General features: G+C 43.2%; 1 protein-coding gene across 6 annotated transcripts in view; it reads right to left on the bottom strand.

Moving 5' to 3' along the window:
- The window catches only part of prkcea (protein kinase C, epsilon a), a 640,473-nt gene that overhangs the window by 190,578 nt on the left and 422,048 nt on the right, over positions 1-27,847 (bottom strand). For all 6 annotated transcript variants that reach the window (XM_068045193.1, XM_068045191.1, XM_068045190.1 and 3 more), the window contains 3 exons: positions 9,719-9,861; positions 2,660-2,756; positions 1,543-1,748 (listed from right to left, as the gene is read on the bottom strand). In XM_068045193.1, the coding sequence (XP_067901294.1) occupies positions 1,543-1,748; positions 2,660-2,756; positions 9,719-9,861 (446 nt within the window). The remainder of the gene's footprint in view (positions 1-1,542; positions 1,749-2,659; positions 2,757-9,718; positions 9,862-27,847) is intronic.

Below are 27,847 nucleotides of genomic sequence, written 5' to 3' on the forward strand. Positions count from 1 at the left end.
TGGAAATACTCAGCAGGTCTGGCAGCATCTGTGGAGAGAGAAGCAGAGTTAACGATTCAGGTCAGTGACCCTTCATCAGAAGGGTCTAGCCTAGTGAACCTCTGTTGTACTCCCTCTAGGGCATGTGTGTCCTTCCTTAGGCAAGGAGACCAAAACTGCACACATTATTCCAGGTGTGACCTCACCAGTGCTCTGTATAATTGTAGTAAGGCTTCTTTACTCTTATACTCCAATCCCTTTGTTATAAAAGCTAACATACTATTTGCTTTCCTAACTGCTTGCTGTATCTGTATGTTAACTTTCTCTGATTCATATACAAGGACATCCAGGTCCCTCTAAATGCAAACATTTCCTAGTCTCTCACCATTCTAAATATATTCTGCTTCTTGATTTACAGAGAATATAATACTTGTTTTATATTTTATATGCGAGGTAACGTAGGTCTGAATTACTGATGCAGAATTCTATATTTTTAAATTGTATGTCAAAATAATTATTCTGGGTTAAAGTATGTCTCTAACCTCACAACCAAAAAGCAATTACTGGTGTTCCCAATGGGACAAGTGCCTAAAGCATTCCCCTCTGGCTGTGATGACTTTCCCTGTTGTACACAGAAAAGAATGGATAAAGCACAGGAATAACATTGTAATACTGAACTGCAGCAAACCTTATATTTGGTTACCGATCCTACTGATATTCTAGCTTCACTTACTGCTGGACTGAATGTTTAAACTACTTTTATGATCCCAGCTAAGCACCCAGAGCAGGATTTGTTCTCCCATACTGACAGAGTGATCTCTGCTTTCCCATACTAATGAAGTGTGATTCCCCCCCAAAATTCCACAGTGTGATAGTGATGTCACTCATCAGTTCCATGCCTAGAGGCCCAGTTTGATTGACAGCTTTCAGTCAGGTGGGGTGCCAGTCACTGACAGCCACAGTAAGAGTTAATTATGTGCTGGAAACTGTTGGGGGGGGGGGGGGGGGGGCGCGGGTTAGCAGTTGGAGTGTGGTGGGGGTGGGGGTGCAAGTTGCCTGATCAGGAGGGGTGTTGACCAAAGGAGAGAGGTCTGTGACTGGAGGGATGGGCAACAGATGGTGCCACTGATCCCATGGGAGGAAAGTTGGAGGCCTCATGTTGATGAGATCAGGGCCTGGTGGGGGGTGGTCGGGTGCCTCGTGGGGAAAGGCTGTTGGGGAGGATGCCGAATCATGGGGCTTCTCAGGCAGGCACCTGGATTCAAGGGGTAGGCGTTAGTTAAAGCCAGAAATGGGCAGGTTGGAGACAGGTTTGGGTCAGAAAACAGATTTCTGATATTTCAAACCCCCATTTGACCAAACTCGCCTGGTTCTTTCAGTTAAAATTCAACCCACAGACTTTGCTGCTTTCACCTCAAAAGAAATACTGGTGAGAGGAATCACATTGGGGCAATTACACAAGTGGGGTAATAAACATTCAGAATGTTGACTATCTCCTTGCTAAGTATGATGTTGAAACAGATACTGTACACCATTGCTGGTTCTATACTGTGGAACACTCACCTTGCCAAAGCTGCCCTTCCCTAATACTTTAATGAAGGAGAAGTCTTCTAAGTTATAATGCTTGGTCTGGAACTGTTTTAGCTCTCCATTTTCACCATTTTCACCAGGAGTCAGCACTTGTTTATCTGCTCCTGCTCCTTTGTGTTCATCACCTCTATTATCAAATGAAAGAGCTTTTCTAATGTTGTTTTCAAGTTCTTTTAGTTCTGTGGGAACAAGATGAACATTTGACATAGGACTTAACTTGTGTTCATTTATTTTATACAAATAAGTATTCAGTTATCACCAAATTCCAGCTTTTTACGCTTTATTCTCCCTTTATTTGCACTCTTCCCATCCCCCAACTCACACCACGCATCCACACGACTCTCTAACTGAGAGAAAAGAAAAAACTTGCATTTATATAGCACCGTTCACATCCTTGGGAATTCTAAAAGTTCTTCATTGAGTCATTTACAGCACGAAAGGAGGCCATTCTGTCCATCGAGCCCATGCCGGCTCTCCACAGAGCTCTGCAGTCAGTTCCACTCCCCAGCTCGATCCCTGTAGCCCTGCTAGTCTATTTCTCTCAAGTAAGTCATTGTTCGTCTCTGCTTTCACCACCCTTGTGGGCAGCGAGTTCTAAGCCTTTACTACACGCTGTGTAACAAAGTGCTTCCTCATATTCCCCCCGCATGTTTTGCCCAAAACTTTCAATCTGTGTCCCCTACTGAGCATTTGACTCCAGCATGAACTTCCAGGAATACTTCAGCTGCCTAGTGCTCAGCTGGAGGAGTGCGGTCCGTTCTCAGGTCAGCAACTGAAGGAAGATTTCTACGATTTGCATTTACAATTTTGCTGCAAATCGTGGACAACCAAAGTCTTTCCTCACGTGTGGAGTACTATCTTGAAATGACACGACTGGAGTCAGAGAGGGAGCGAGAGGAAACAAAAACATTACTCGTGTTGGTCTGCCTTAAACCATGAACGCTGGGCCCATGGCACTTGCCTGTCAATACAAGGGTATTTGGCCCTTTGTTTCCACAATCAGGTAGAAAAGATGGTGGGGGAGAGCTCTGAATCATAAATGATAAAGAAAGGAAGCAAGTTTTACGATTTGGCGATTTCTTGATCTTACCCTGATCACACGGGGATGTTGGTGCTGATTTCGATCGGTCTTCCTCAGGTGGTGCCGCTCCTAGGATTGGTTGCTGTGGGTCAGGACCTGTGCTCAACTAAACAAAAAAAAAGCACACTATATACATAAAAATAACCAAAAGAAACATTCTACTTACACCATGTTAGAACACAGGTATACTTGTACTTGACAGGAAGCAGGTACATTTGATTTGCACTTGATTAAGTCACTACAAAATTATTTGCAGGATGATTTTATTTGCAAGGACATTTGTGTTCTATATTTAACCAATTACTTTGTATTGTTCAAAATCTGAAATTCGAAATCAAGAGTAGGCTGACCATAGTCTTTTCTTCACAACGTAAAGTACTTCTTCATTTATACAGTTATTACTACTTAATTTCAGAATTTTTAAAAGGTGTATATAAATTTGCATATTTGCATACCTGGTTGAAAATGGCCATTAGTCATCTCTCTTGAAATTAAGAACGCTGCATATTTGAGCAATTCATTTGTATCCCATTTCAACACAGATACAAACTAAACAGAAGGCTAATCTACTTAAAGTTAACGGTTCTGCCAGTGCAATTGGCGGGCAGCTTGCCTTGCCAGCAGTGGCCTGAAGGCAAGTCTTGGAACAGGAGTTGTGGCAACTGATGAAGGGGTGAAGGCAGTTGCCAATACTGTGTAGTCAGGGCCATTTCTGCTCGTCCTGGTTTCAGAGCTGGAATTGCAAAAAAAAAGCGACCTCTTATTGATGCTCGCTGTCTTCCCCACTCATAGAACAACCTCTGTAAGGGGGCCAAGAACAAGCATTAGGCCACTCTTTATATATGTAAGGGACCTAACACCAGAGATGCCTGAAAAATGGCCCAACCCAACACTGGTCCCTGAAATTGTGACTTGTTGCACCAGTTTTACGTCTGTAAACCAAGCGCAAGGAGATCCAATTTCTACCCAATGGGCATGGCATTCCAGGAATGCAGCGGAGGTTTGGTAGAGCAGAACTGCCAGTCACCGATGTTCAAACTGTGGGGCCAGGATTATTTGGGAAATTGGAGAGGGTGGCCCATGTCTTACATTGGCCTGGAAAATCACTGCAGCGTCCTGTCACTTTGAGGGCAGAAGAGAAACCCATGAAGGGCCCTGCAAACAAGTAGATCTGTTCCTCCTTCAGCTCCCAACGGAGCTTTTGAGTCTTGAGCTTAAGATAATTGATCATCTCTAAGAACAATAACCTTTGAATGCTGAGGGTTTGAAACCTTTCCTGGTGCCTCAATGGGACTCTTGCTAACTCTCAGTTTGTGAGAGTTCCCCTGAGACTTTCCAAGGACACAGTCATCAGAAATTCCTGCCCAGCCCAGGAACCCCTGTGGAAGGAACAAATCGGAGCTGTGCTGAAGCCCTCTCTCCACTGAAAAATCCTTCACTGTAAAACATGGGTTTCTGCCCTGGCCTGGTTTAGAGTTACAAGCCCAAATTCTAACAGGATTAACTCAGAAAAGAGTCTCTCCTGAATATTCAGGCCTGACCCCCATGTAAACCTCGCAGAAATCACTGCCTGGTTGGCAGGCGGAAACAAAAAAATTCAGCGACAGGAGGCCCACGGGAATGATCCACGTCAGTAAGGTAAGTGACGGGGAGTGACAAAATTGAACTCCATATCCATGGTATATGCAAATAAAATGATTGAAGGAATCTTCTCACATTCATCAAATTTGCTCGAGTGTTTATGTTTCTGTTCTGTAATTTCTCCCTGTTGTCAGACTTTCAGCTGATGTACGTTACCAGCCCCATGTATGTGATGTAATGGTAGATTAGCTCTTAATAATGCAGTAGATGCTTACGGATGAGCAATGTAAAGACATCAAAGAAAACGACGGTCCGTCCATGAGGTTACTTATACTAAGGAATAATTTACTTTGATATCATATTCAGGATAACAGTTATTGCTGAACTCAGAGACCAGAGACCACACACTGGGAAGCAGTACTGGGGAGCAAGGGGAAGAAGTGGGTATCTGCCAAGAAGGCATGAAACATGATTTTGTTTTGAAATGTTTTCTATGTTAATGTTAAAGGAATTGTGTAAATGTAAGTTGCTGCCTTCACTTGTGAAATTCTATTATACAGGCATGAGCTTCACAGTCAAGTTTGTTGAACATGAGGAGATGTAAATTGCTCTGACTTTTACTAAATGCGTACAAACCTCTATCTTCGGATGTAACCTAACAACTTCTATTGGTAACATTTATCAAATCCGACCCTTGTTCCATTTTCATCCTTTATGACTGATTACACTACCATCTGCCGAAATGCATATGCCTTTTTAATAATAGTTAATATTAATTTATTTATCATACAAAGTGCTGCTGCTGATGGGAGTTTTTGTTTCCATCTATTTAACTGAATGTAGAAGCAAAGACAATTGGCCTTCATTCAAAAGGTTATAAGATTGGCAAAAATAGACTAAAAAAACACAGGACAAGGAGCAAACTGAATGGATTAGGGAGCTCCAAAATACATTCTGCCTCAAGGCCATGGGAAAATAGCGATCATACAAAACAACAGGAAAAAAATCATTTAAAGCTGTGGCTTTTAACTCAGTTAACTCCTTGTGTACTGGAGGAACAAAGCTAATGCTATAACCACCGCCCCTCTTTATTTGCAGTGTTGCCACTGGCACAGTGCCAATGCTCAATATATGCTGCTATTTCTGAGGTGCTGAGGCCCACTTAAAATTGTGATCTTTACTGGTGCTTTCTGTAGTGGCAATGCTTTGCCACATTTTCTGGTTGTGAATGCCTGTACCGTGCTGGCCTCTCCAGGCCCAACTACCCGAATACAATTGTAAATAAAAACTTTTAAGCAACCACACGAAAGGAAGCTTCTGTGTCTACAGTGATTTGTCTTTTGATCCAGTGCTGTAATATCCACCCCTGAATACAAAAGATACGCTGTCTAACACACCAGCAGCCCCATGCCACACTGTGAAACAGTTTCTCAAAATGGTTTTGGAATAAAGAGAGCAATATACTAAGGATCACCTCCATCAGACCAATTTCAGAAAAGAAACAGGGTACATCCATGAAAGCTTTATTAATGATTCTGTCCAAATACCCAATGGAAGACCAGATTTCAAGAACCCTCCCACCTGACTCACGCCTGGCGGAAAGCAGGTGGTAGCGGGGCGTGCGAGTGAGTTAAAATAGAGTAGATGATTTACCTACTCCAATGTGACTGTCTGCAATTTTAAATTGCAGGCAACAAGGACACTTGCCTCAAGCCAGAGGTGTCATATTTAAACTTGCAGATCAGGCTCTGTTGACATAATTGAGGCCTGAGTGGGGGCGGGGGGGGGGGCGGGGAAGGGGTGCAATGATGGCTTCCCTGCCAGGCAAACCTACTGGGAAATAGATCATGGGCAAGGAGAGGCCCATGCACGTAAGAATTTTTAAAAAAACGTTTGCTTGGGACTCCCTTTCCCTGATATTCCTCACACGCCTCCTATCACCAGAATTTTTGTTTCTGCTCGCCAGCCAGGCTTTTCTGCTGGGTGCAGGTGGAAGTCGGGGCTTGGATACAGAGATGAGGCTTGGGGGTTGCAAGCTCTCCGGACTTTAACATGCGTGCTTGTTGCTCGTCCAGGCCCCTGGCACAGAATGATCCCTTACCGCAATAAAATCGGGGCCAAAGTGGCAGTAACACAATCTACAGTATTGCTTTAAAAGTATAACTGGACCTTGTCTATATTGGTGATTTACCACTATAAAAGCTGTTTTGACACAAGGTGAAACTGTACAATGAAGACAGCTGCAGACCTTCCAGTTCACTATTACCATTTATAAAAAGACCTTACATAACCAACTGTTGTGGTATTACAAGCAGATGATGAGGCTGATAATGTGATGTAAAATGTTGAATCAGAGCACCATATTATTGAGTGCATAGGCCTGTAGCCTATTCTACCGTTGATGCTCACTGATCATATCTCCAGGATCAGACATCAGGTAGCATGCTAGGACTTACATGTAGAAAATAAGCAAGGCTCATTAAGGCCCCAGCTTTTATGTTTAGTGTAGGTTCTCCCTATAATCAGATGAGGCCCTTAAGAAAATTGAGCTTTTTCCTTTAGGGTGTCCCTGCCCTTCTAATGTGGGCACTCTTCATTGCTTGGCCTATTTATTTTGCATGGCTCTCAAAATGGGTTGTTTTTCTCCAACTGAAATGCTAGCACAGACTGAGGATCAAACCTGGAAAATTATTACTCTCTATGGCTCCATCACACAATTACTTTAAGATAGAAAGCAGCGATGCAAAAGTCAGTATAATTCCAAATTCAAAATCAGATCTGACTCTGGATCGAGGCAATGTGAGACTCCTGGAGAGATCTTCTCTTCACCACTTGGGTTTGTTGCCACATAAGACCATAGCTCCAGCATAATTTCAAGTCAGGTTTAAAAATGACTAACAGTCCTGGCACATTCAATTAGAGGAGGGCCACTAGATTCATACCCAGTTATCAACGGGAAACAGTGCTGGGGCCTTTTACTTTGGAAAAGTATTGACTTCAAGGCAAATATAGTTGAGGTCTTTATAATATTGAAAGGATTACACTCTGCCCAAGTAGATAGCCCATTTGAGTTAGATAGGACCAGGGACATAAGCATAAGTCATGAAAGCATAAAACTAGTTAGATTCTAGGAGGTATGTAATTTTGCAGCGTTGCCAATCTCTGAAATAGGTTGCCAGCAAGTGAAGAGGGTGCAGATTTGCTGTAAGCATCCAAAATGGAGATGCGCGAGTTCTTCAGAGTGGTGAACATATATACAAGTAGATGGGTTGTCCAGGATTCTATCACCCAGTTCTATATACGTCATTAGGACCCTAATTTGCACAGAAAAGAGGCCAAAATGCTTACTGCAGGCAGGTGCCTCAGCTGCCCAGCATTAGGCCTTTGTGAAAGTTACAGTAGGCCAATCATCAGGGTTAACAGGGGGGTAAGGCCGCCAAACCCATTCTTAAGCCCTTTCCCCCTGCTTTAATGCTGATTTTCTCCAGTGAACATCAGCCCAGAGCTCACAGCAAAACTAGCAGCCCTGCCATTTTATTCATTGGATCATAATTTGCAATGAAATTGGGTCTTTAACTTTTTTATTGACCAGAGACTTCCTTTTGCACTTGGGTTAATAGTTCAAATGTTGAGTGGGGCACAGCAGTTGACCCTATGCAGCAAGATATGATTGACACAGTGGCACAATACTCTGGTGTACCAACACACAGCAACACAGAGCACTGAGATGAGAGTACATGAATGCCAACACTCACTTAAAGATCACAAAGTTCATTCATTGCTTTGGAGGAGGTAGTTCCCCATAGTGGGAGGAGGAAGTGGCCACCAAGTTGCTCTCTCACACTGTCTAAACAGGAGCACTGCTTGAGATCCAGCAACAGATCTGTACCCCCCACCTCACCAACCACCGCCCCCCCCCCCCCCCCCCCCACCATGTAATCCTCAGCCCTGGTTAATGAGTAGCCCTGCAAAGATCAAGAAAAAGAGAGAACATTTTTTGTTTTTGTAAATTCTATCAGGTTCATAAAAAGACTCCTCTTCTGAGATACTTTAAAATCATGAATAAATAAACGTTTGGATCAAGTTCTGACACAGGGCAAGGATGACAGCTGGATGGGTCAAACAGCTCTTATTATATACCATATTCCTATTTGATTATAAGCTTCGGTAGAGAGGCTACTAGCAGTGGTAACAGTGAATGGAACAGCAACTCCATTTTATGTTTAATTCTTTCACCTCAGTTTGTACTGCAGTGGAAACAACAGATTAAGAATGTAAAGATTAAGAAACACACCCCCAATAAAACATGATGATGATGGAGGCTGCCAAGGACAAAGCTTTTGGCAATCCCACGTGAAGCGAAATCAAAAAGGAAACATTTGCACCTTTCATTTAACCAGCATTTAGAAATAAAAGATAATCGTCTGCGCAATGCTTGTAGAGCCTTACATTGAGAAAGAACAATATTTTAACTGACAATTCTTGTGTATATTTTTCTGCTCATAGTTTTTTTTCTCTCCTCTCCATTTGGTCATCCAGGGCATCGTAGTTAAGAGTCAATTCTGTCCTTACCTAATGTCCACACACACACCTACCAATAGGAGTCACTATAAAATGATCCAAAATTGAAACCCTGAGTGATCTTTCCCTTCCCTAAATCTACGCGCTGAGGACAATGTCAAGGCTAATATTGCCACCCCAGATGAAATCGGCTAAGTCAGCACAGATTAGGGATCATATCTGGAACTTGCCTGGTCTGTGTGGCTTTGTTCCTTACTCCATAGTATTTTAAAACTATTAAGCTATTGTAGTTATGTCTTTGGCCTCCTTATCTCGAGAGACAATGAGTAAGCGCCTGGAGGTGGTCAGTGGTGTGTGGAGCAGCGCCTGGAGTGGCTATAAAAGCCAATTCTAGAGTGACAGGCTCTTCCACAGGTGCTGCAGAAAAATTTGATTGTCGGGGCTGTTACACAGTTGGCTCTCCCCTTGCGCCTCTGTCTTTTTTCCTGCCAACTGCCAAGTCTCTTCGACTCGCCACACTTTAGCCCCGCCTTTATGGCTGTCCGCCAGTTCTGGCGAACGCTGGCAACTGACTCCCACGACTTGTGATCAATGTCACAGGATTTCATGTCGCGTTTGCAGACGTCTTTAAAGCGGAGACATGGACAGCTGATGGGTCTGATACCAGTGGCTAGCTCGCTGTTCAATGTGTCTTTGGGGATCCTGCCATCTCCCATGTAGTTATGTAGAGAACAATTTAGAGAGAGGCCAAACATGTGCACATATATTTATATACATATATCTGTGTGCAAACAGCTCTGTCTTGGAGAGAACCCACAACCAGTATGTAGCCTATCATTGGTTTTGATGTTTCAGGCATATATGATCTCAGTCAGACTGTGGGAAGCAGAGCATTGTAGTGTGAGAGCGCGTTATATCTCATTCAGTCACACATTCAGCTGCTCATTCACACTTTTAATACTCTACCTTTTTCTTCCTTTGTCCACTGTTGGTGATCTTATCTGGAGTGACACCGAGATCTGCTAGCACTTTAGCTATCCCTCTAGCATCGACTCCACAGTTTGGTGCCACGTTGGTCTCACAGCGTCTGTGGACATTCATCTTGCATACTATGTAGAGGGATGGGAACATTTCATTAGCAAACAGGGGATTTATCTGCCTCTGTAGCAACAATTTTGATTAAAAACAAAAAGGGAAACAGATAAAATCTAAAATTGAATTTGTATTTATGATTATACCCAACAATTCTACAGCAGAGACAGTTCAATATTTATAAACAAAAGAAAAGAAATGAAACAGTTATCAATAAGCGCCCTTCCCCAAGAAAGAGGAAGCCAAGTCAATGGAACATATTACACCATTTCATTGTTGGCTCCCTTTCCATTTCATCATATTGTTCTCATCACTAGTTTTCAGGCCAAGGGAGCCCAAGAAGTTGAAGGATATTGTACCCCGAACCCTATTCATCAGAAATATATTATGAAAAATGGCAATAAAAAGATGGTTGAGCTATCCAAATAGATCTTCATAAAAGTAAACTATTTAATGTAAAATTAAATTCCTGAAAATTTGATGTCAATGGTGTAAAGATCCTGAAACTGTCAGTAGGTAGGTTTGTGATATGCATGGCAATTGAAGTTACTGTTACTCAGAATTTTTTGGTCTCTTCTTGCCCTTCTCAAAAGTAGAGTAGACTCAAAGGGAAAGACTACTGTTACTTTATGTACTACATCTCAAATTGAAAATCTGTCTACATTCGACTAGAAACTGACTATAAAAGAGGGTGGGGAAATAAATGGACTGAACTGGAACTGCTTAAATTGATTCCCAGGATTACAAACGAAATACTGAGACAGTCAGAACCACTGGCCAATGCCAAATCAAGCAAAACACAGCTAAAAAGCTTTCTGTCCCAAAACAGCTGCTAGTAACAATGTTTTAACAACTGTTAGCCATTTCTGACTTTGATTAAAAAATATTGAATTTGATCTGTGGCATTTGTTAGTAAAGCAGAATGTTACAAGAGGGAAGATATTCTCTGTTCATTATTTGTAGAAAATCAGACAAGTACCAAAGGCAAGGTTCACCAGAAAAGTGAATTGTGAAAATCTTTCCCCAACAGGTTTATTAAAAGTTAGGAAAGTTATATTAAATTTCATAAAATACATTGGCCAGTATGAACTAGGTTCAGGGAACAGTCCTTGTATGTTATGCCTGAAGCACACCCAATATTGGACTTCAGACCTCATTCACATGAGACAGGCTAGCTGCACTTGCCTTTTGAGCATTCTCAGGCAGCTCACAGGTGATTAATAATTCAGTCTTGGGCCACTGTATCCCTGTCAGTGGGGGGGTGCCCAACAAAGGGGGTCCAGTGTTGTCTGTGTTCAGAACAGCCCAATTTTGCATATGCATATGACCCAACGCCTATTTCAGACATTTCCATATTGAATGTTTAGGCTCCAGTCTTGCGCCTGTAAAATTGATGTGCACCATTGTATTTCTAGGCCTTGACGTCATTACTTTCAGATAACATGACTCAGCAGCACAGCTCTACAGGGTCTAGCAGCCCTTTGACAACTTTATCTGTGAAACAAGATAGTAAGTACTATTCAGTCTGATCCTTCCAAAATTGGGTTCCAAAGAGCTTTCTGTTACTGTCAGGTGGATTACTGCCAATCCTCCGCTAGCAGACAAGTGTAAGGTGATGTGTTTTGCCAGAAGGGATACAGTGACGCAATACAGATTTAATGTAACAGTTCTAAAGAGTGTGCAGGAACAGGGGGACCTGGGGGAGCATGTGCATTGATCTTGGAAGGTGGCAGGACATACTGAGAGAGTGGTTGGTAAAGCTTATGTGATCTTGGGCTTCATAAATAGAAGCATAGAGTACAAAAGCAGGGAAGTTATACTGATCCTTTATAAAACTCTGGTTAGGCCACAACTAGAGTATTGTGCTCAGTTTTGCTCGCCACACTTTAGGAAAGATATGAGGGTCTTTGAGAAGTTGCAGAGGAGATTTACCAGAATGGTTCCAGGGATGAGGGATTTTAGTTACAAAGCTGGGATTGTTCTCCTTGGAGCAAAGGAGATTGACAGGAGATTTGGTAGAGGTGTACAAGATTATGACAGGCTTAGATAAATTGGACAAGGAAAAACTGTTCCCATTAACGAACAGTACAAGGACTGGGGGCCACAGATTGAAGGTTGTGGGCAAGAGATGCAATGCAGGGGGAATGTGAGGAAGAACTTTTTACGCAGCGAGTGGCAATGATCTGGAAATCGCTGCCCAGGAGGGTGGTGGAAGCTGAAGCAATCAAAAGGAAATTGGATGGGCACTTGAAGGAAATAAACTTGCAGGGCTGCAGGGATTGAGCGACGGAGTGGGACTGACTGGATTGCTCCTGGAGAGCCAGCACAGACTCGATGGCACGAATGGCCTTCTTCTAAGCCGTAAATGACTCTATAGATGGAATTTTATGCTTTTGGAGGGTGGCTTTGGAGGCAGGGAGAGCATAAAATTGGGTGGGATTGTGGCGGGGATGTTCCCGCCACTATCCCGCCTCCGCTGGTTGGGTACGGCATTGGGTAGCCATTGTCACGCAGGATGTCTCTGATTCGTCCTATTTCAGATCATTTCTTCCTGTATGTCGCGCAAACCTATGAATGGGCCTAAGGCCGTCTTTTTCGGCTCTGAAAAGTGCCCAGTCTACCTCAAATTACTCTGGAGCATAATGTATCCCAAAATTTGAGCAACGGGTAAAGCTAGCTGTTTCACGCTGCGACTATGCAGTAGCAACACGTGTGGTGTTCACCACTAACAGGATGCTGCCGTCAAGTCAAAAATACACAGTGGCGCAGTGGTTAGCACCGCAGCCTCACAGCTCCAGCGACCCAGGTTCAATTCTGGGTACTGTCTGTGTGGAGTTTGCAAGTTCTCCCTGTGTCTGCGTGGGTTTTCTCCGGGTGCTCCGGTTTCCTCCCACATGCCAAAGACTTGCGGGTTGATAGGTAAATTGGCCATTATAAATTGTCCCTAGTATAGGTAGGTGATAGGGATAGGGTGGGGATGTGGTAGGAATATGGAATTAGTGTAGGATTAGTGTATAAATGGGTGGTTGATGGTCGGCACAGACTCGGTGGGCCGAAGGGCCTGTTTCAGTGCTGTATCTCTAAACTAAACTAAATATCCTGCCTATCATACAAATGAGTAATGTGATATATGAATTTCAATGCCAGTGTGATGCTAGGTATATAGGCCGTACGTCCCAAAGACAGGCGGATTGTATCAACATGTCCCTTCTGCTGTTCGCAACGGGCAAGGTATGGGTCGTATCCAACCAACCCGTGCTTGCAAAAATCAAAACACAGTGTCCAACATTAGACATGATTCCGCGATTGGACAACATTTGCTAAATAATCCATAGAGTGCTAAGAATTACGCTGACGACCAATTTAAGATTGTCAGTAGGGCTCGCAGTGTGGCACACCTGTACATACTGGAAGCTACATATATTAATACACAAGGCCCTGGTCTTTGCAGACAGAAAGAAAAAGTACAAACATTTCGCCTGTTTCAGCTGAACAAAATAAGTGACAGCCATTCGTTGGTTCATTCCTCAGGGCAATGCCTTGACGAGAGTCAAGCTGCCTGGTTTAAATTTTAAACAAAGCTTGGCAGTTAAATGTCAGTCACCGTAAACTGGTGCATTCGCCATGGAAACGCCTGTACCAATCAGAGTTCACTTGCCAACCATTCAGCACTCTCTCCTCATGCAGTATAAGTTGTGGTTTTCCCTTACACTGGTTATTCTTGCGCTGTCATGATGAGTGCAAGACGAAAAGCTTCGACAACATAGAGTCATAGAGTTATACAGCACAGAAACAGGCCCTTCGGCCCATCGTGTCTGTGCCGGCCATCAAGCACTATTCTAATCCCATTTTCCAGCACTTGGCCCATAGCCTTATATGCTATGGCATTTCAAGTGCTCATCTAAATACTTCTTAAATGCTGTGAGGGTTCCTGCCTCTACCACCCCTTCAGGCAATGCGTTCCAGATTCCAACCACCCTCTGGGTGAAAAAATGTTTCCTCAAATCCCCTCTAAACCTCCTGCCCTTACCTTAAATCTATGCCCCCTGATTATTGACCCCTCCGCTAAGGGAAAAAGTTTCTTCCTATCTAACCTATCAATGCCCCTCATAATTTTGTATACCTCAATCATATCGCCCATCAGCCTTCTCTGCTCTAAGGAAAACAACCATAGCCTTTTCAGTCTCTCTTCATAGATGAAATGCTCCAGCCCAGGCAACATCCTGGTGAATCCCCTCTGCACCCTCTCCAGTGCAATCACATCCGCACTATAGTGTGGTGCCCAGAACTGTACACAGTACTCCAGCTGTAGCCTAACTAGCGTTTTACACAACTCCATCATAACCTCCTTGCTCTTATATTCTCTGACTCGGCTAATAAAAGCAAGTATCCCATATGCCTTCCTAACCACCTTATCTACCTGTGTTGCTGCCTTCAGTGATCTATGGACAAGTACACCAAGGCCCCTCTGACCCTCTGTACTTCCTAGGGTCTTACCATCCATTGTATATTCCCTTGCCTTGTTAGTCCTCCCAAAATGCATCACCTCACACTTCTCAGGATTAAATTCCATTTGCCACAGCTGCGCCCATCTTATCAGCCCATCTATATCGTCCTGTAATCTAAGGCTATCCTCCTCACTATTTACGACACCACCAATTTTCATGTCATCTGCGAACTTACTGATCATACCTCCTGTATTCACATCTAAATCATTAATGTACACTACAAACAGCAAGGGAAGCCTGTGGTACACCATTGGTCACAGGCTTCCACTCGCAAAAACAACCCTCGACCATCATCCTCTGCCTCCTGCCACTAAGCCAATTTTGGATCCAAATTTCCAAATTGCCCTGGATCCCATGGGCTCTTACCTTCTTAACCAATCTCCCATGCGTGACCTTATCAAAAGCCTTACTGAAGTCCATGTAGACTACACCAACTGCTTTACCCTCATCTACACATCTGGTCACCGCATGTCTCTATTTTCAGCAATACTCAAGTTCTGTACTACTAAATGACTAACTATAAAAGAGATCCATTAAATCTGACAAGGTATCCAGAAAACCTGTACATATGGGTTTCCTGGTCACTATGAACACCCACCTCAACCACCTCCTATCCCCCCTACAAAGGCACCCATAATGGAGCCTAAGCATCTGTACCCATACCATAGCATGTGAGCTCAAAACCTTGGAAATGGACTGGCCCAAGGATAAGTCATTTCCCTGGGTTTGGCAGTAGTCACAGGGTTTCTTTATCTTACTGCTGTGGAACAAAAAACTTTCTATATTGGGCACCTGGCATCAGTAACAAGCACTCCCAGGTCAGCTGTAACATAGGCAAGAAACATTATACTCTGTTCCAACAACATTGATTAGCTTCACCCTCAGAAGTGGACCCCGACCCATTAGTGGAGCATTTCTTTCCCAGTTCCTTTACAAAGCAGTCTTTGTTATACTGTCAATTTTGGCCAAATTGTAGTGCAGGCCCACACCCACCAGCCACTTGATTGAGATGACACAAATTCATTTCACATTGGACTCTTGCAGTCAGCAGAGGAGACTTTGGTCCCATCAGCTTGGGTTGTGAAGGCTAATGTCTAACTTACTAGGCAAAGATGTCCTTTGTTGTAACTACTAAATAACTAAGTAATTACTGTTTCACCCCAACAGAAAATTTATATTAAGTAAGAAGCTTGTGAACATCACTCAGGAAGCAGTCAGAGAAGCAAAAGAGATGCATAGCTGCAAATGTCACTAAGTTAAAAATCAATTAGTGCAAAGTCTACTTAAAGCTTTGCTTTTGATTTTTTGAATTTCTGTCACACTGTAAAAGATCTGACTGTCAGGGATTTGGCAAGAAACATAAATAAATGAAACCCTCAACAACACCAATAAAGCCTAATTAAGCTACTTCAACCAGTCTTATCCATAAGGACATTTGACAGCACAGATGCTAAAACGCTAATCTCAGAAACTCATGAATACAAATCCACATCAGTGCTGGAAAATATTTTTATACCTTTCCCGTTAAAATGGAAAATCAAGTTCTTGCCCGTTCTACAGTGAAAATCACTTGCTTATACTAATCTTAATTGACTTTTGTTGACAAAATCAACTTTCATATTTGCCAGGAGGTGCACGAGGTTGCATCTCCCTCCTTTAATCCATTCCATGGGGAAGTGCTTCCATGCATCCCAGAATGTCTCCATTATCAAGAACTGTGGGCATGAAGCCAGATAGAACATAAGAAATAGGAGCAGGAGTAGGTCATTTGGCCCCTTGACCCTGCTCTTCCATTCAATAAGATCATGGCTGACGTCTGAGAGCTCTGGGAACTGTGAAACCTGAGGATGATAGCACCCAGCCAGTATTATGGCTCTGGACATCTTTCAGAGCAATCTGATATCATAGTTTCTACTGCCAAAGCCCTGTTAGAATGTGCTGGAACACTGCGCATTGACGATATGATACGTGAACCTTTGCAGGTAGGCTATTAAAAATTAATATTTATTAAACAAAATCAATCTAGATATCAGTAAGTTATTTATCATATAAAACAGGTGACTACTCTGAAGAAAAAGTATTCTTTAGATTTACATTCCCCTTTAAAGAGGACCTGAGCCTGAATTACAAACTTGCCACTTATTCCAGGTGGTTCAAGCTGCAACATGCACCATGAGAATAATCTTTACAGAGTGACTTGGTTAAAGATTTGTCGCCGCACAATGGGAATTCCCAACCTCCATCATACCATCAGGTTGAAACAGAGGATTAAAATCTTGCTCCTGTTCCTCCTGCCTCTCAAGAAAACTAAAAATAATTATTTTTAAAAATCTCTTCTGGCCATAGATTCCGTTCTCAATGTGTTCAGCCTGACAAGGAAGCCACCAGTCTAAGTCCCCTGCTCCATTTTAACTGCATCTAACCCCAACCTGAGGTAAAATTTCCCCATCATCACTTCATCTTTTAAATTCCAAAGTGTTGAATCCCTTAATCTACACCACAACATGAATAAGTTACTCTGTCCATTAAACACTTCACTTCTGTCTCTGACATTTTCTTTCTGTTTATAGCAGGAAATTTTAACTGGTGTAAAGCAGACCAGTGCTAAATATTCATATTTGTTAGCAATGACCATCAACAGAATTAGAAAAGTAGATAATCCACGGGGAAGGGAAAGAATAATTCAGGGTGTCAGGTCTAGCAGTCAGTAACATGTTCATATGGAATACGTTTTCAAATTTGTTATGCATAGCAATCAGACCAATTTATATAAATGACTTAGAAGAAGGAACCGAAGGCATGGTTGCTAAATTTGCTGATGACACAAAGATAGGTAGGAAAGTAACTTGTGAAGAGGACATAAGGAGGCTACAAAGGGATATAGATAGGTTAAGTGAGTGGGCAAAGATCTGGCAAATGGAGTAAAATGTGGAAAAGTGTGCAATTGTCCCTTTGGCAGGAAGAATAAAATAAAGCATATTATCTAAATGGTGAGAGATTGCAGAGCTCTGAGATGCAGAGGGATCTGGGTGTCCTAGTGCATGAATCGCAAAAGGTTAGTAGGCAGGTACAACAAGTAATTAGGAAAGCTAATAGAATGTTATTGTTTATCGCGAGGAGAATTGAATGCAAAAGTAGGGAGGTTATGCTTCAGCTACACAGGGCATTGGTGAGACCACATCTGGAATACTGTGTACAGTACTGGTCTCCTTATTTAAGGAAGGATGTAAATGCATTGGAGGCAGTTCAGAGAAGGTTTACTGGACTAATACCTGGAATGGGTAAGTTGTCTTATGAGGAAAGGTTGGACAGGCTAAACATGTATCCACTGGAATTTAGAAGAGTATGAGGCAATTTAATTGAATCATATAAGATCCTGAGCGTTCTTGACAGGGTGGACATGGAAAGGATGTTTCCCTTTGTGGGAGAATCTCGAACGAGGAGTCACTGTTTAAAAATAAGGGGTCGCCCATTTAAGACAGAGATGAGGAGAAATTATTTCTCTCAGAAGGTCGTGAGTCTTTGGAATTCTCATCCTCAAAAAGCAGTGGAAACAGAGTCTTTGAATATTTTTAAGGCAGAGGTAGATAGATTCTTGATAAGCAAGGGAGTGGAAGGTTATCATGGGTTGGCGGAAATGTGGAGTAATCAGTTCAGCCATGAACTTATTGAATGGCGGAGCAGGCTTGAAAGGTTGAGTGGCCTACTCGCTCCTAATTCATATGTTCTAATCCTACTCAGGGCCCTCTCCATTCTTACTGTGTTGGTGCTGCTTAATGCTGTTGCCCTGAAAATGCCCTTGGAAATTTTATATGCTTCCAGCCTCTACCCTTCACTCACCTTTATGGGCACCTTCCCAATCTCATCTCTTCTTTTCAGCTCCTGTAGTTTTCACTTTCCATTTCTGGTGATAGGCTTTTCATAAACACTTAATACATCCAATGGCAATTACCTACGCTCATACTTCACACTCTTATCCTGTAAGGCTCCTCCCTTTCTCTCAGTTTCACAGTCCCTATCATACTTGCTCTGAAGATTCCACTTTTTGTGGTTGGATTTCTGAATTAATACTTTTTTTTGTCAACTGACCATTTCTTTCAGCCGTAGCTGGCAAGGTCGTTGACTATTGCCCCATCTGCTGTGCTCTGTTCTCACCTCGTCTCCCTCTTTTGATAAGAGTGATAGGATCCCCTTAACCTCACCTTCCACCCCACTAGCTTTTCAACTGCAGTTCACTTTCAACCATCTTTATCCCACCACTAACATATCTTCCCTTTCCGTCTCTGCTTCCTGGAGGGAACTTTCCCACAGGGATACAATTTCCCCATCCTGACTTCCAGCTAGCGTTCCTGGCACCTTTCCATGCAGCAGAAATAAGTATACTAACTGCACATTCACTGAACCACATTGTTGTCTAAAGCCTTAAATTTTCTTTCCAGTTGAAACATGAACTTCAGGTGCGCTCCCTCCAATCTTATAAACTGTAACAGTCACTCACAGTCTGCTCTCTTCTCAATCGGGAGACAAAATGCACATGGAATGATAACCACTTTGCTGAATATCTCCATTCTGTCTATAAGTGACCTCTCTGTGGATCACCACTTCAACCTCCCCTCCTGTTCCCACTCAGATTGCTTTGTCTTTGGCTTCCAACTCTGTTCTGACCAAGTTAATCACTATCTTCAGGAACAGTATCAGAACCCTGCACTCCTCCGATTTTAACATTGACTTGAATAATTTCAGGCCTCAGGGGTCCTATTTTATTTTTTTGGTGGAAGGTGCTGTGGGTATACAGGGTCTACTGGTATCTTGAAGGGGGAGGTGAACTGGTATTATGGATATAAACCCTTTGTCAGAACAGAGTTCTAATGGAGGAGGTATGGGGCTCTTGGTCAGTTTCTTCTCTTTTTGCATGCTGCCAGCTTGCTGTGTGTTGTCAGCATTTTCTCTTTTCATCTCAGATTTCCTGCATTTGTAGTTTTCCTTCCCATGTCTTTCACTGCCTTGCTCAGCCATGCCTTTTTAGTACACATGCCTTTTCATTGCTCCTTTGAGATAATCCTCATACATCATCCAACAGTTTTCACCCATTTTCATCTTTTCGGAAAATGCTTTTTTGGACTTATAGCTCTTTCTCCTCTTTTTGTTTTCTTCAGATCTATTTTCTTCTACTTTTTAATTCGGATGATGGAACTAAACATTGAAACATTAATCTGTTTCTTCTCTTTACAGATGCTGATAGACCTGTTAATGCTCCACAGTCAATGAATACAGTTTCAAATTTTTTTCCAAGACTGGATGTGTCATCAAGGGATTTGTGGTTCCTTTGAATATTCAGGAAGGGGTCCATGCAACATCTGTATATGATTTTATTGATCAAAGAGTCTCCATTGGTCGTTAGGATTACTCCTATATACTGTACCATCTTCTTGAATTTCAGAACTGGAGAACTGGGAAGAGATTTATCTCCAAGTAATCTTATGACTGCTGATTTTAGGCCTCTGCGGCGATTAGACAAAAGTATATGCACACTCTGGATTGTTTTACTATAGACAATAAAATATATTACTGTTTTGTGTCTTGGAGATTCATCTTTTCAGAAAGAGAATTGTATCTATAAATGGATTCTTTGGTAAACTGTAAAAGAACTGAAGCTGTTCAGTACAGTTGTGCAAACTCTCCAGTATATGGAACCAGATAACAATTGCAGTAAGGTACAAGACAACCTCCCAAAGTCCACCACTAAAGATCTAAATATCATTGGATATGCAACAGATTAATGTCTAATTAGTCCCTAAATGCTGCTCACAAATTTCAAGAGTTAATTTGGGAATCTGGAGACATCTTGTGCTAGCATGATTTCAACACATCAATTATCATAAAGCTCATGATGTGGAAGATAGTTTTCTTCGCCTGTAACATCGCTGTTTGTAATACCTCTAATTTTGCTGAAATCTGCATTTACAATACTCATTCTGCATTGAAAGATGAAATCAATTTATACACCTTACGTTAGAAATTACCTCATCTGATTTTGGGGTTACAAAGCTCAAAGTAAGAGTGTTACCATCTGTAACACTTAATAAAGTAAAGAATTATAAAGAATTATCATTCATTAACACTGGGAAAACATTTTTTTGCTTTTGATATGAACCAATGGTCAGTTATGAAACAAATAAGACCATTGCAGTATGGTTTTGGAGAGGATTCCAAATGATGACAAAGGCACGGATGCTTTAGAAGGTTTCATCAGCCTCTTCCCTAAAAGATAGGACAGGGCTAAAATACAATTCGTTTTTGTGCAGGTCACAAATAAATGTTTCTCATTAAATTAAAAGAGCTCAAGATAGAATAAACACCGGAGCCAGATTTAATTTCTCCCAGGATGCTTAAAGAAATGACATAGATCTGGGTGATGACCTGGTGGATATTTTCAACAACTAACTGAGAACTGGGGTAGTACCAGATGTTTCAAGCAAAGCACACACAATAGCTGTACTCAAAAAGGCACCAAAGTCAAATCATTGGAACTGGAGACCAAGGAATCCAACATTAATGGCAGGGAAGTCAAAGGAAAGCATCAGAGGCTATAAATGAGCATTTGCAAAGTACCACAAAGCAAACAAGAGTGGTAGGATGTAATGCATGGAGCATTCATTTGCAAGAATACAGTAATATAAAGGGTTATGTCATGCTTTGGTATGATGCAGTTTTGGTTCTCCCAACTTAAGAAGGACATTGTGGGGGGTGCAATTAGTCTTGGGACCTTTATATTTATAGAGCATCTTGGAACGTTTTATGGCGTTAAAGGTGCGATTTAAATATAAGTTGTTTATGGGCGGAAGGTCAAAATGGTCAATAGCAAATCGGCAGCCCATTTACTTCAATGGAAAGAAAATCGGACACTGTGTAGTACAGGCTGCCAATTTTCTTTTAATTCATTCATGCGATGTGGGCATCGCTGGCAAGGCCAGCATTTATTGCCCATTCCTAACTGCCCTTGAGAAGGTGGTGGTGAATCGCTGCATTACATGTGGTGCAGGTACACCCACAGTGCTGTTAGGTAGAGAATTCCAGGATTTTGATCCCGTGACGATGAAGGAATGGTAATATATTTCCAAGTCAAGATGGTGTGTGTCTTGGAGGGGAACTTTCAGGTGATGGTATTCCCATGTGCTTGTGGCCCCTGTTTCTCTAGGGGGAAGTGGTTGCAGGGGTTTGGAAGGTGCTGTTGAAGAAGCCTTGGTGAGTTGCTGCAGTGCATCGTGTAGGTAGTACACACTGCTGCTACTGTGTACCGGTGATGGAGGGAGTGAATGTTTAAGGTGGTGGATAGGGTGGCAATCAAGTGGGCTGCTTTGTCCTGGGTCGACCTTCTTGAGTTTTGTTGAAGCTGTGCTCAGTCAATCAACTGGAGAATAGTTAATCACACTCCTGACTTGTGTCTTGTAGATGGTGGAAAGGCTTTGGGAAACCAGGAAGTGAGTTATTCACTGCAAAATGCCCAGCCTCTGACCTATCCTTGCAGGCATAGTAGTTATGTAGCTGGTCCTGTTAAGTTTCCAGTCTATGGCAATGCCTCTAGAATGCTGATGCTGGGGGAATTCTGCAATGGTAATATCCTTAAATGTCAACTGGAGATGGTTAGATTCTCTCTTGTTGGAGATGGTCATTGCCTGGCACTTGTCTGGTGTGAATGTTAATTGCCACTTATCAGCCCAAGCCTGAATGTTGTCCAGGTCTTGCTGCATGTGGGCGCAGACTGCTTCGGTATATCAGAAGTTGTGAATCGAAATGGACACTGTGGAATCATCAGCGAACATCCCCACTTCTAACCTTAATGATGGAGGAAAGGTCATTGATGAAGTAGCTGAAGATGGTTGGGCCTAGGGCACTGCCCTGAGGAACTCCTGTAGTAATGTCCTGGGGCTGAAATGATTGGTGTCCAACAACCACCACTATCTTCCATTGTGAAGTATGATTCCAACCAGTGTAATGTTTTCCCCCTCATTCCCACTGATCTTAGTTTTACGAGGGCTGCTTGATGTTTCTCACCTCAACTCTGGAATTCAACTGTTTTGCCAATGTTTGAACCGAGGCTGTAATGAGGTCCAGAGTGGAGTGGTCCTGGCAGAACTTAATCAGTGGGCATCAGTGAGTAGGTTATTTGTGAGTAAACACTGAAAGCACCTTCCATTACTTTACTGATGATTGAGAGTAGATTGATGGTATGGTAAATGGCCGGATTGGAATCATCCTGCGTTTTGTGCACAGGACATACCTTGGCAATTTTCCACTTTGTTGGGTAGATGCCACTGTTATAGTGCTACTGGACCAGCTTGGCTAGTGGCGCAGCTAGTTCTGGAGCACAAGTCTTCAGCACTACAGCTGGGATATTGTCGGGGACTTGCAGCCATTGGTGTATCCATTGCGCTCAGTTCTTTGTTGATATCAGGTGGAGTGAACCAAATTGGCTGAAGACTACCTTCTGTAATGCTTGTGACCTCAAGAGGAGGCCAAGTTGGATTGTCCACTCAGCATTTTTGGCTGAAGATGGTTTCAAATGCTTCACCTTTATCCTCTGCACTCAGGTGCTGAGTTCCACTATCATTGAGGATGGGGATATTCATGGACCCTCCTCCTCCTGTTAGTTGTTTAATTGTCCACCACCATTCATGACCGGATGTGTGGCAGGACTGCAGGGCTTTGATGTAATCCATTGGTTGTGGGATCGTTTAGCTCTGTCTGTAGCATGCTGCTTCCACTGTGTAGCATGTATGTAGTCCTGTGTTGTAGTTTCACCAGTTTGGCACCTCACTTTTAGGTATGCCTGGTGCTGCTCCGGGCATGCTCTTTTACACTCCTCATTGAATCAGGGTTAATCCCCTGGCTTGATGGTAATGGTAGAGTAAGAGATATGCCGGGCCATGAGGTTACAGATTGTGGCAGAATACAATTCTGCTGCTGCTGATGGCCTATTGATGCCCAACATCTCTCCTGAATCTATTCCATTTGGCATCTTGATATTTCCTGACAACACGATGGAGGTTGTCCTCACTGTGAAGATGGGTCTATGTCTCCACAAGGACTGTGTGGTAGTCACTCCACCAAAACTCTCATGGATAGATGCATCTGCAACAGCTAGATCAGTGAGGACAAGGTCAAGTAGGGTTTTCCCTCATTTTGCTTTTCTCAGAACATTGGTTCCATGGGCCCAGTCTAGCAGCTATGCCCTTCAGGACTTGGTCAGCTCGGGAAGTTGTGGTGCTACCTAGCCACTCGGTGATGGATACTGAAGACCCCCACACAGAGTACATTCTATGCCCTTGTTACCCTCGGTGCTTCTTCCAAATGGTGTTCAACGTGGGGGTGTGCTGATTTATCAGCTGAAGAAGGGCAGTAGCTGGTTATCCGCAGGAGATTTCCATGTCCATGTTTGACCTGAAGCCATGAAACATCATGGGGTCTGGAGTCAACGTTGAGGACCCCCAGGGCCACTCCTTCGACTGTATGCCACTGTGCCACCACCTCCGGTTGGTCTGTCCTGCCGGTGGGACAGGACGTACCCAGGGATGGTGACGGAGGAGTTTGGATGTTGGCTGAAAGGCATGATTCGGTGAGTATGACAATGTCAGGCTGTTGTTGTACTAGTCTGTGGGACAGCTCTCCCTAATTTGGCACAAGTCCCCAGATGTTAGTGAGGAGGCCTTTCCAGGATTGACTGGGCTGGGTGTGCCTTTTTCATTTCTGGTGTCTAGGTCGCTGCTGGGTGGGGGTCTCTCCAGTTTTATTCTTATTAGACATTGTCTGATGGTTAAATACAACTGAGTGGCTTGCTGGGCCATTTCAGAGGGCAGTTAAGAGTCAAGCACAATACTGTGGGTCGAGAGTTACGTATAGGCCACACTGGGTAAGGACGGCAGATTTCCTTCCCTAAAGGACATTAGTGAATCAGATGGGTTTCTATGACAAGCCGGTTGTTTCATGGTCACCATTACTAATACTAGCTTTTTATTCCAGTTTTTTTTAAATTTAATCAACTGAATTTAAAATCTGTAGCTGCCATGGTAAGATTTGAATTATTGTCTTCGGATCACTAGCCCAGTAACATAACCACTATACTACCATACCTGTAATGCACTCTCACCCATTATGCCTCATCATCCAAGACCAACTTCACCCCCTGTGACTAAAGCAAGTGCAAAACAGGGCAACAAGAGCGATCCCTGGCTTGCAAGCACTTCGCTATGACAAAAAAGTAAAAGAATGATTTTATTTCCCTCCTCCAGCAGAAATGGTGCGGTCGCAGAGTTGAAATCGAAGTGGTTGATTTACTGACCACTCCATTGTCATTTTAACTCAGATTTTCTGCTGGACAACCAAGATACTGCCTGAATCAGATTTTAATTTAATTTTGGCAAATTGTGGCTCCATGACACACAGAGGACGCCAATGCAGTTTAGAGAGTGTGTACTCTACTCAGGAGGAAGAGGCCCCAAAACAATATGTCCAAATAATTTTGTGAGGCCAGTGGGAGCAGGAATGATCCTCAAGCCTTCACGATAGTAATGTGGGCAATACCATCCACAGCTTCTCTCCCTCTGCGATCAATTCCCTTTCCCTGAATGTATGCTTTGCTGGCCTTTGGGCTGTCCAATATTGCGCTGGCTGGAGTCAGTGAGCTGCACCAGGATGCCCATTCAGGAAATGCAGCTCACCGGATGACATGTTAACTGGGTTTGGTGCTCAAAATTGACCAGGTCTCACATTGTTGGCTGACTGCCCAATTGTAAAGATCGCCCGTTTAATGGCTCAGGTTTATACTTGCTGGAGGGACAGAAACATAGAGGTGAACTGATTCAAGTATTTAAGATTATTAAAGGCATGTACATCATGCAAGAAGATAGAAAGCCCAAAATTCCAGCTGCCAGAAGTGAGGCAAAGAGGCAAACAACCTTACAACACTGACATTGCTATAACTATTGGGGACAGCTAGTTTAAATGGAGGGAAGCCTGCAGGCTTGTGCAAATTCAATCTGCAATTCCTCAGATATCCTGCGGGAGGGGAGGAACACGTGGAAAGGCAAGGATGGGTCAATTGAGGTCAGGGGCAGGAGTCTCATCAGATATGCATTTTCTTGAGGAACATAGGCCTCCTTTGAGTAGCCAAGGTAAGTTACCTGCTCCCATGACCCTTCTTTGCAGTCTCTTTGTGTCTAGCACTCTTGCGTCAGTAACTTCAGTGATTTTGGGCTGTACTCTGAATCTTGGGAGATTTTTTCTATCCTGTGTTACCTGCTACCTAAAAATGCACTGTTACTCATTGTGTGCTATGTATGAGCAATTCTCCCTTATTTACAACATCTTGCTTTTCCTGTTATAACTTTATGGATCAAACTGCTCCAATAAATGCTTCTGCTAATCCTTCACTGCTATAGACATGCCTTCTTTTTGATTTTCTCTTACAAGAGAGGGTGGCTCATAATTTCTGAGCCATGCTGGTGGTCCCCATGAGACTAGACCTCTAACCCCTCATGAAAAAGCTCTTGAGATCCTGAAGAGCTATGCAGCTTGATCTGTTTTGGTTGCAGATGTTTGCCTCGGCCATCAGCAGCGTGTCTGTATAATGGCTTATGAGTGAAAACACAGTAGCAAGAAACTTGCACTGTCAAAATAAAGAAATAAAAAGTTGCAATAAAAACATAAAATACTGGAAATACTCAGCAGATTTGGCAGATTCTGATGAAAGGTCACCAACCAGTTTCTCTCTCCACAGATGCTACCTGACCCGCTGAGTATTTCCAGCATTTTCTTTTTTTATTTCAGATTTCCAGAATCCGTAGTATTTTGCTTTTGTAATAAAATGTTGTATGTGGGGAAGTATGAGGTCATTCACTTTAGATCCAAGAAAGACAAATTTGAATATTTCTTCGTGGGAAAAGACTGGGAGCTGTGGAAGCACAAAAGGATTTTGATGTTCATGTTCACAAACCATTAAAAGCTAGTGCACAAGTACAAATAGCAATCAGAAGGCTAATGTAGTGTTGGCTTTTATCTCAACAGGAGCAGAATGCAAAGGTAAGGAAGTGATGCTTCAGTTGTACACAGCCTTGATGAGACTGCATCTGGAGAACTGCGTTTAGTTTTTTTTTTAGTTTCGGTGACTGCAGCTTGGATAGCAACGGAGGTGCGTGAACGGGCTTACAGCTGTGAAGTCAATTTCAGCGTAAGTTTAAAAGTGAATTCCCTTTTGTTTTCGGAGGACCAGGGGACTGCTGGGTAAGGAAAAAGGTATATATTTGTGTGGTGGCTGTACCCGAGACACTACACGTGTAGTGTCTCCCACCCACCCTCCTCCTCTAACCAAAAAAAAGGACTCTGGTGTGTTGATAAGGTAAGCTTTTTATTTAGGAAGTTCTGTCCGTTGGATTGCTAAGCGAACAAGTTTTGACTTTTTGTTTTTTTTTGGTTTTTCAGTAGATTTGTTGGGAATTTGGAATAGTGGTAATGGAGGTTAAGGCAGTTGTATGTTCCTCCTGCAGAATGTGGGAGGTAAGGGTCGCCAAGAGTGTCCCTGCTGACTGCATCTGTGGGAAGTGCACCCAACTCCAGCTCCTCGAGAACCGCGTTAGGGAACTGGAGCTGGAGCTGGATGAACTTCGGATCATTCGGGAGGCGGAGGAGGTTATTGAGAGGAGTTATGGGGAGGTAGTCACACCTCAGGTAAAAGAAGTAGGTAGATGGGTTACCGTCAGGGGAAGGAGAGGGAACCAGCAGGCAGTGCAGGGATCCCCTGTGGCCGTTTCCCTCAACAACAGGTATACCGTTTTGGATACTGTTGCGGGGGACGACTTACCAGGGGTAAGCAACGGATATCTGGCACAGAGTCTGTCCCTGTTGCTCAGAAGGGAAGGGGGAAGAGGAGCAGAACATTAGTCATTGGGGACTCCATAGTTAGGGGAACAGATAGGAGGTTCTGTGGGAACGAGAGAGACTCACGTTTGGTATGTTGCCTCCCAGGTGCCAGGGTTCGTGATGTCTCGGATCGTGTTTTTGGGATCCTTAATGGGGAGGGGGAGCAGCCCCAAGTCGTGGTCCACATAGGCACCAACGACATAGGTAGGAAGAGAGATGGGGATTTAAGACAGAAATTTAGGGAGCTAGGGTGGAAGCTTAGAGCGAGAACAAACAGAGTTGTTATCTCTGGGTTGTTGCCCGTGCCACGTGATAGCGAAGCGAGGAATAGGGAGAGAGAGGAGTTGAACACGTGGCTGCAGGGATGGTGCAGGAGGGAGGGTTTTGGTTTCCTGGATAATTGGGGCTCTTTCTGGGGTAGGTGGGACCTCTACAAACAGGATGGTCTTCACCTGAACCAGAGGGGTACCAATATCCTGGGGGGGAGGTTTGCTAGTGCTCTTCGGGGGGGTTTAAACTAATTCAGCAGGGGAATGGGAACCTAAATTGTAGTGCCAGTGTACAGGATGTTGAGAGTAGT

Source organism: Heterodontus francisci, chromosome 13 (genome assembly GCF_036365525.1).
Source record: "Heterodontus francisci isolate sHetFra1 chromosome 13, sHetFra1.hap1, whole genome shotgun sequence".
NCBI lineage: Eukaryota > Metazoa > Chordata > Chondrichthyes > Heterodontiformes > Heterodontidae > Heterodontus > Heterodontus francisci.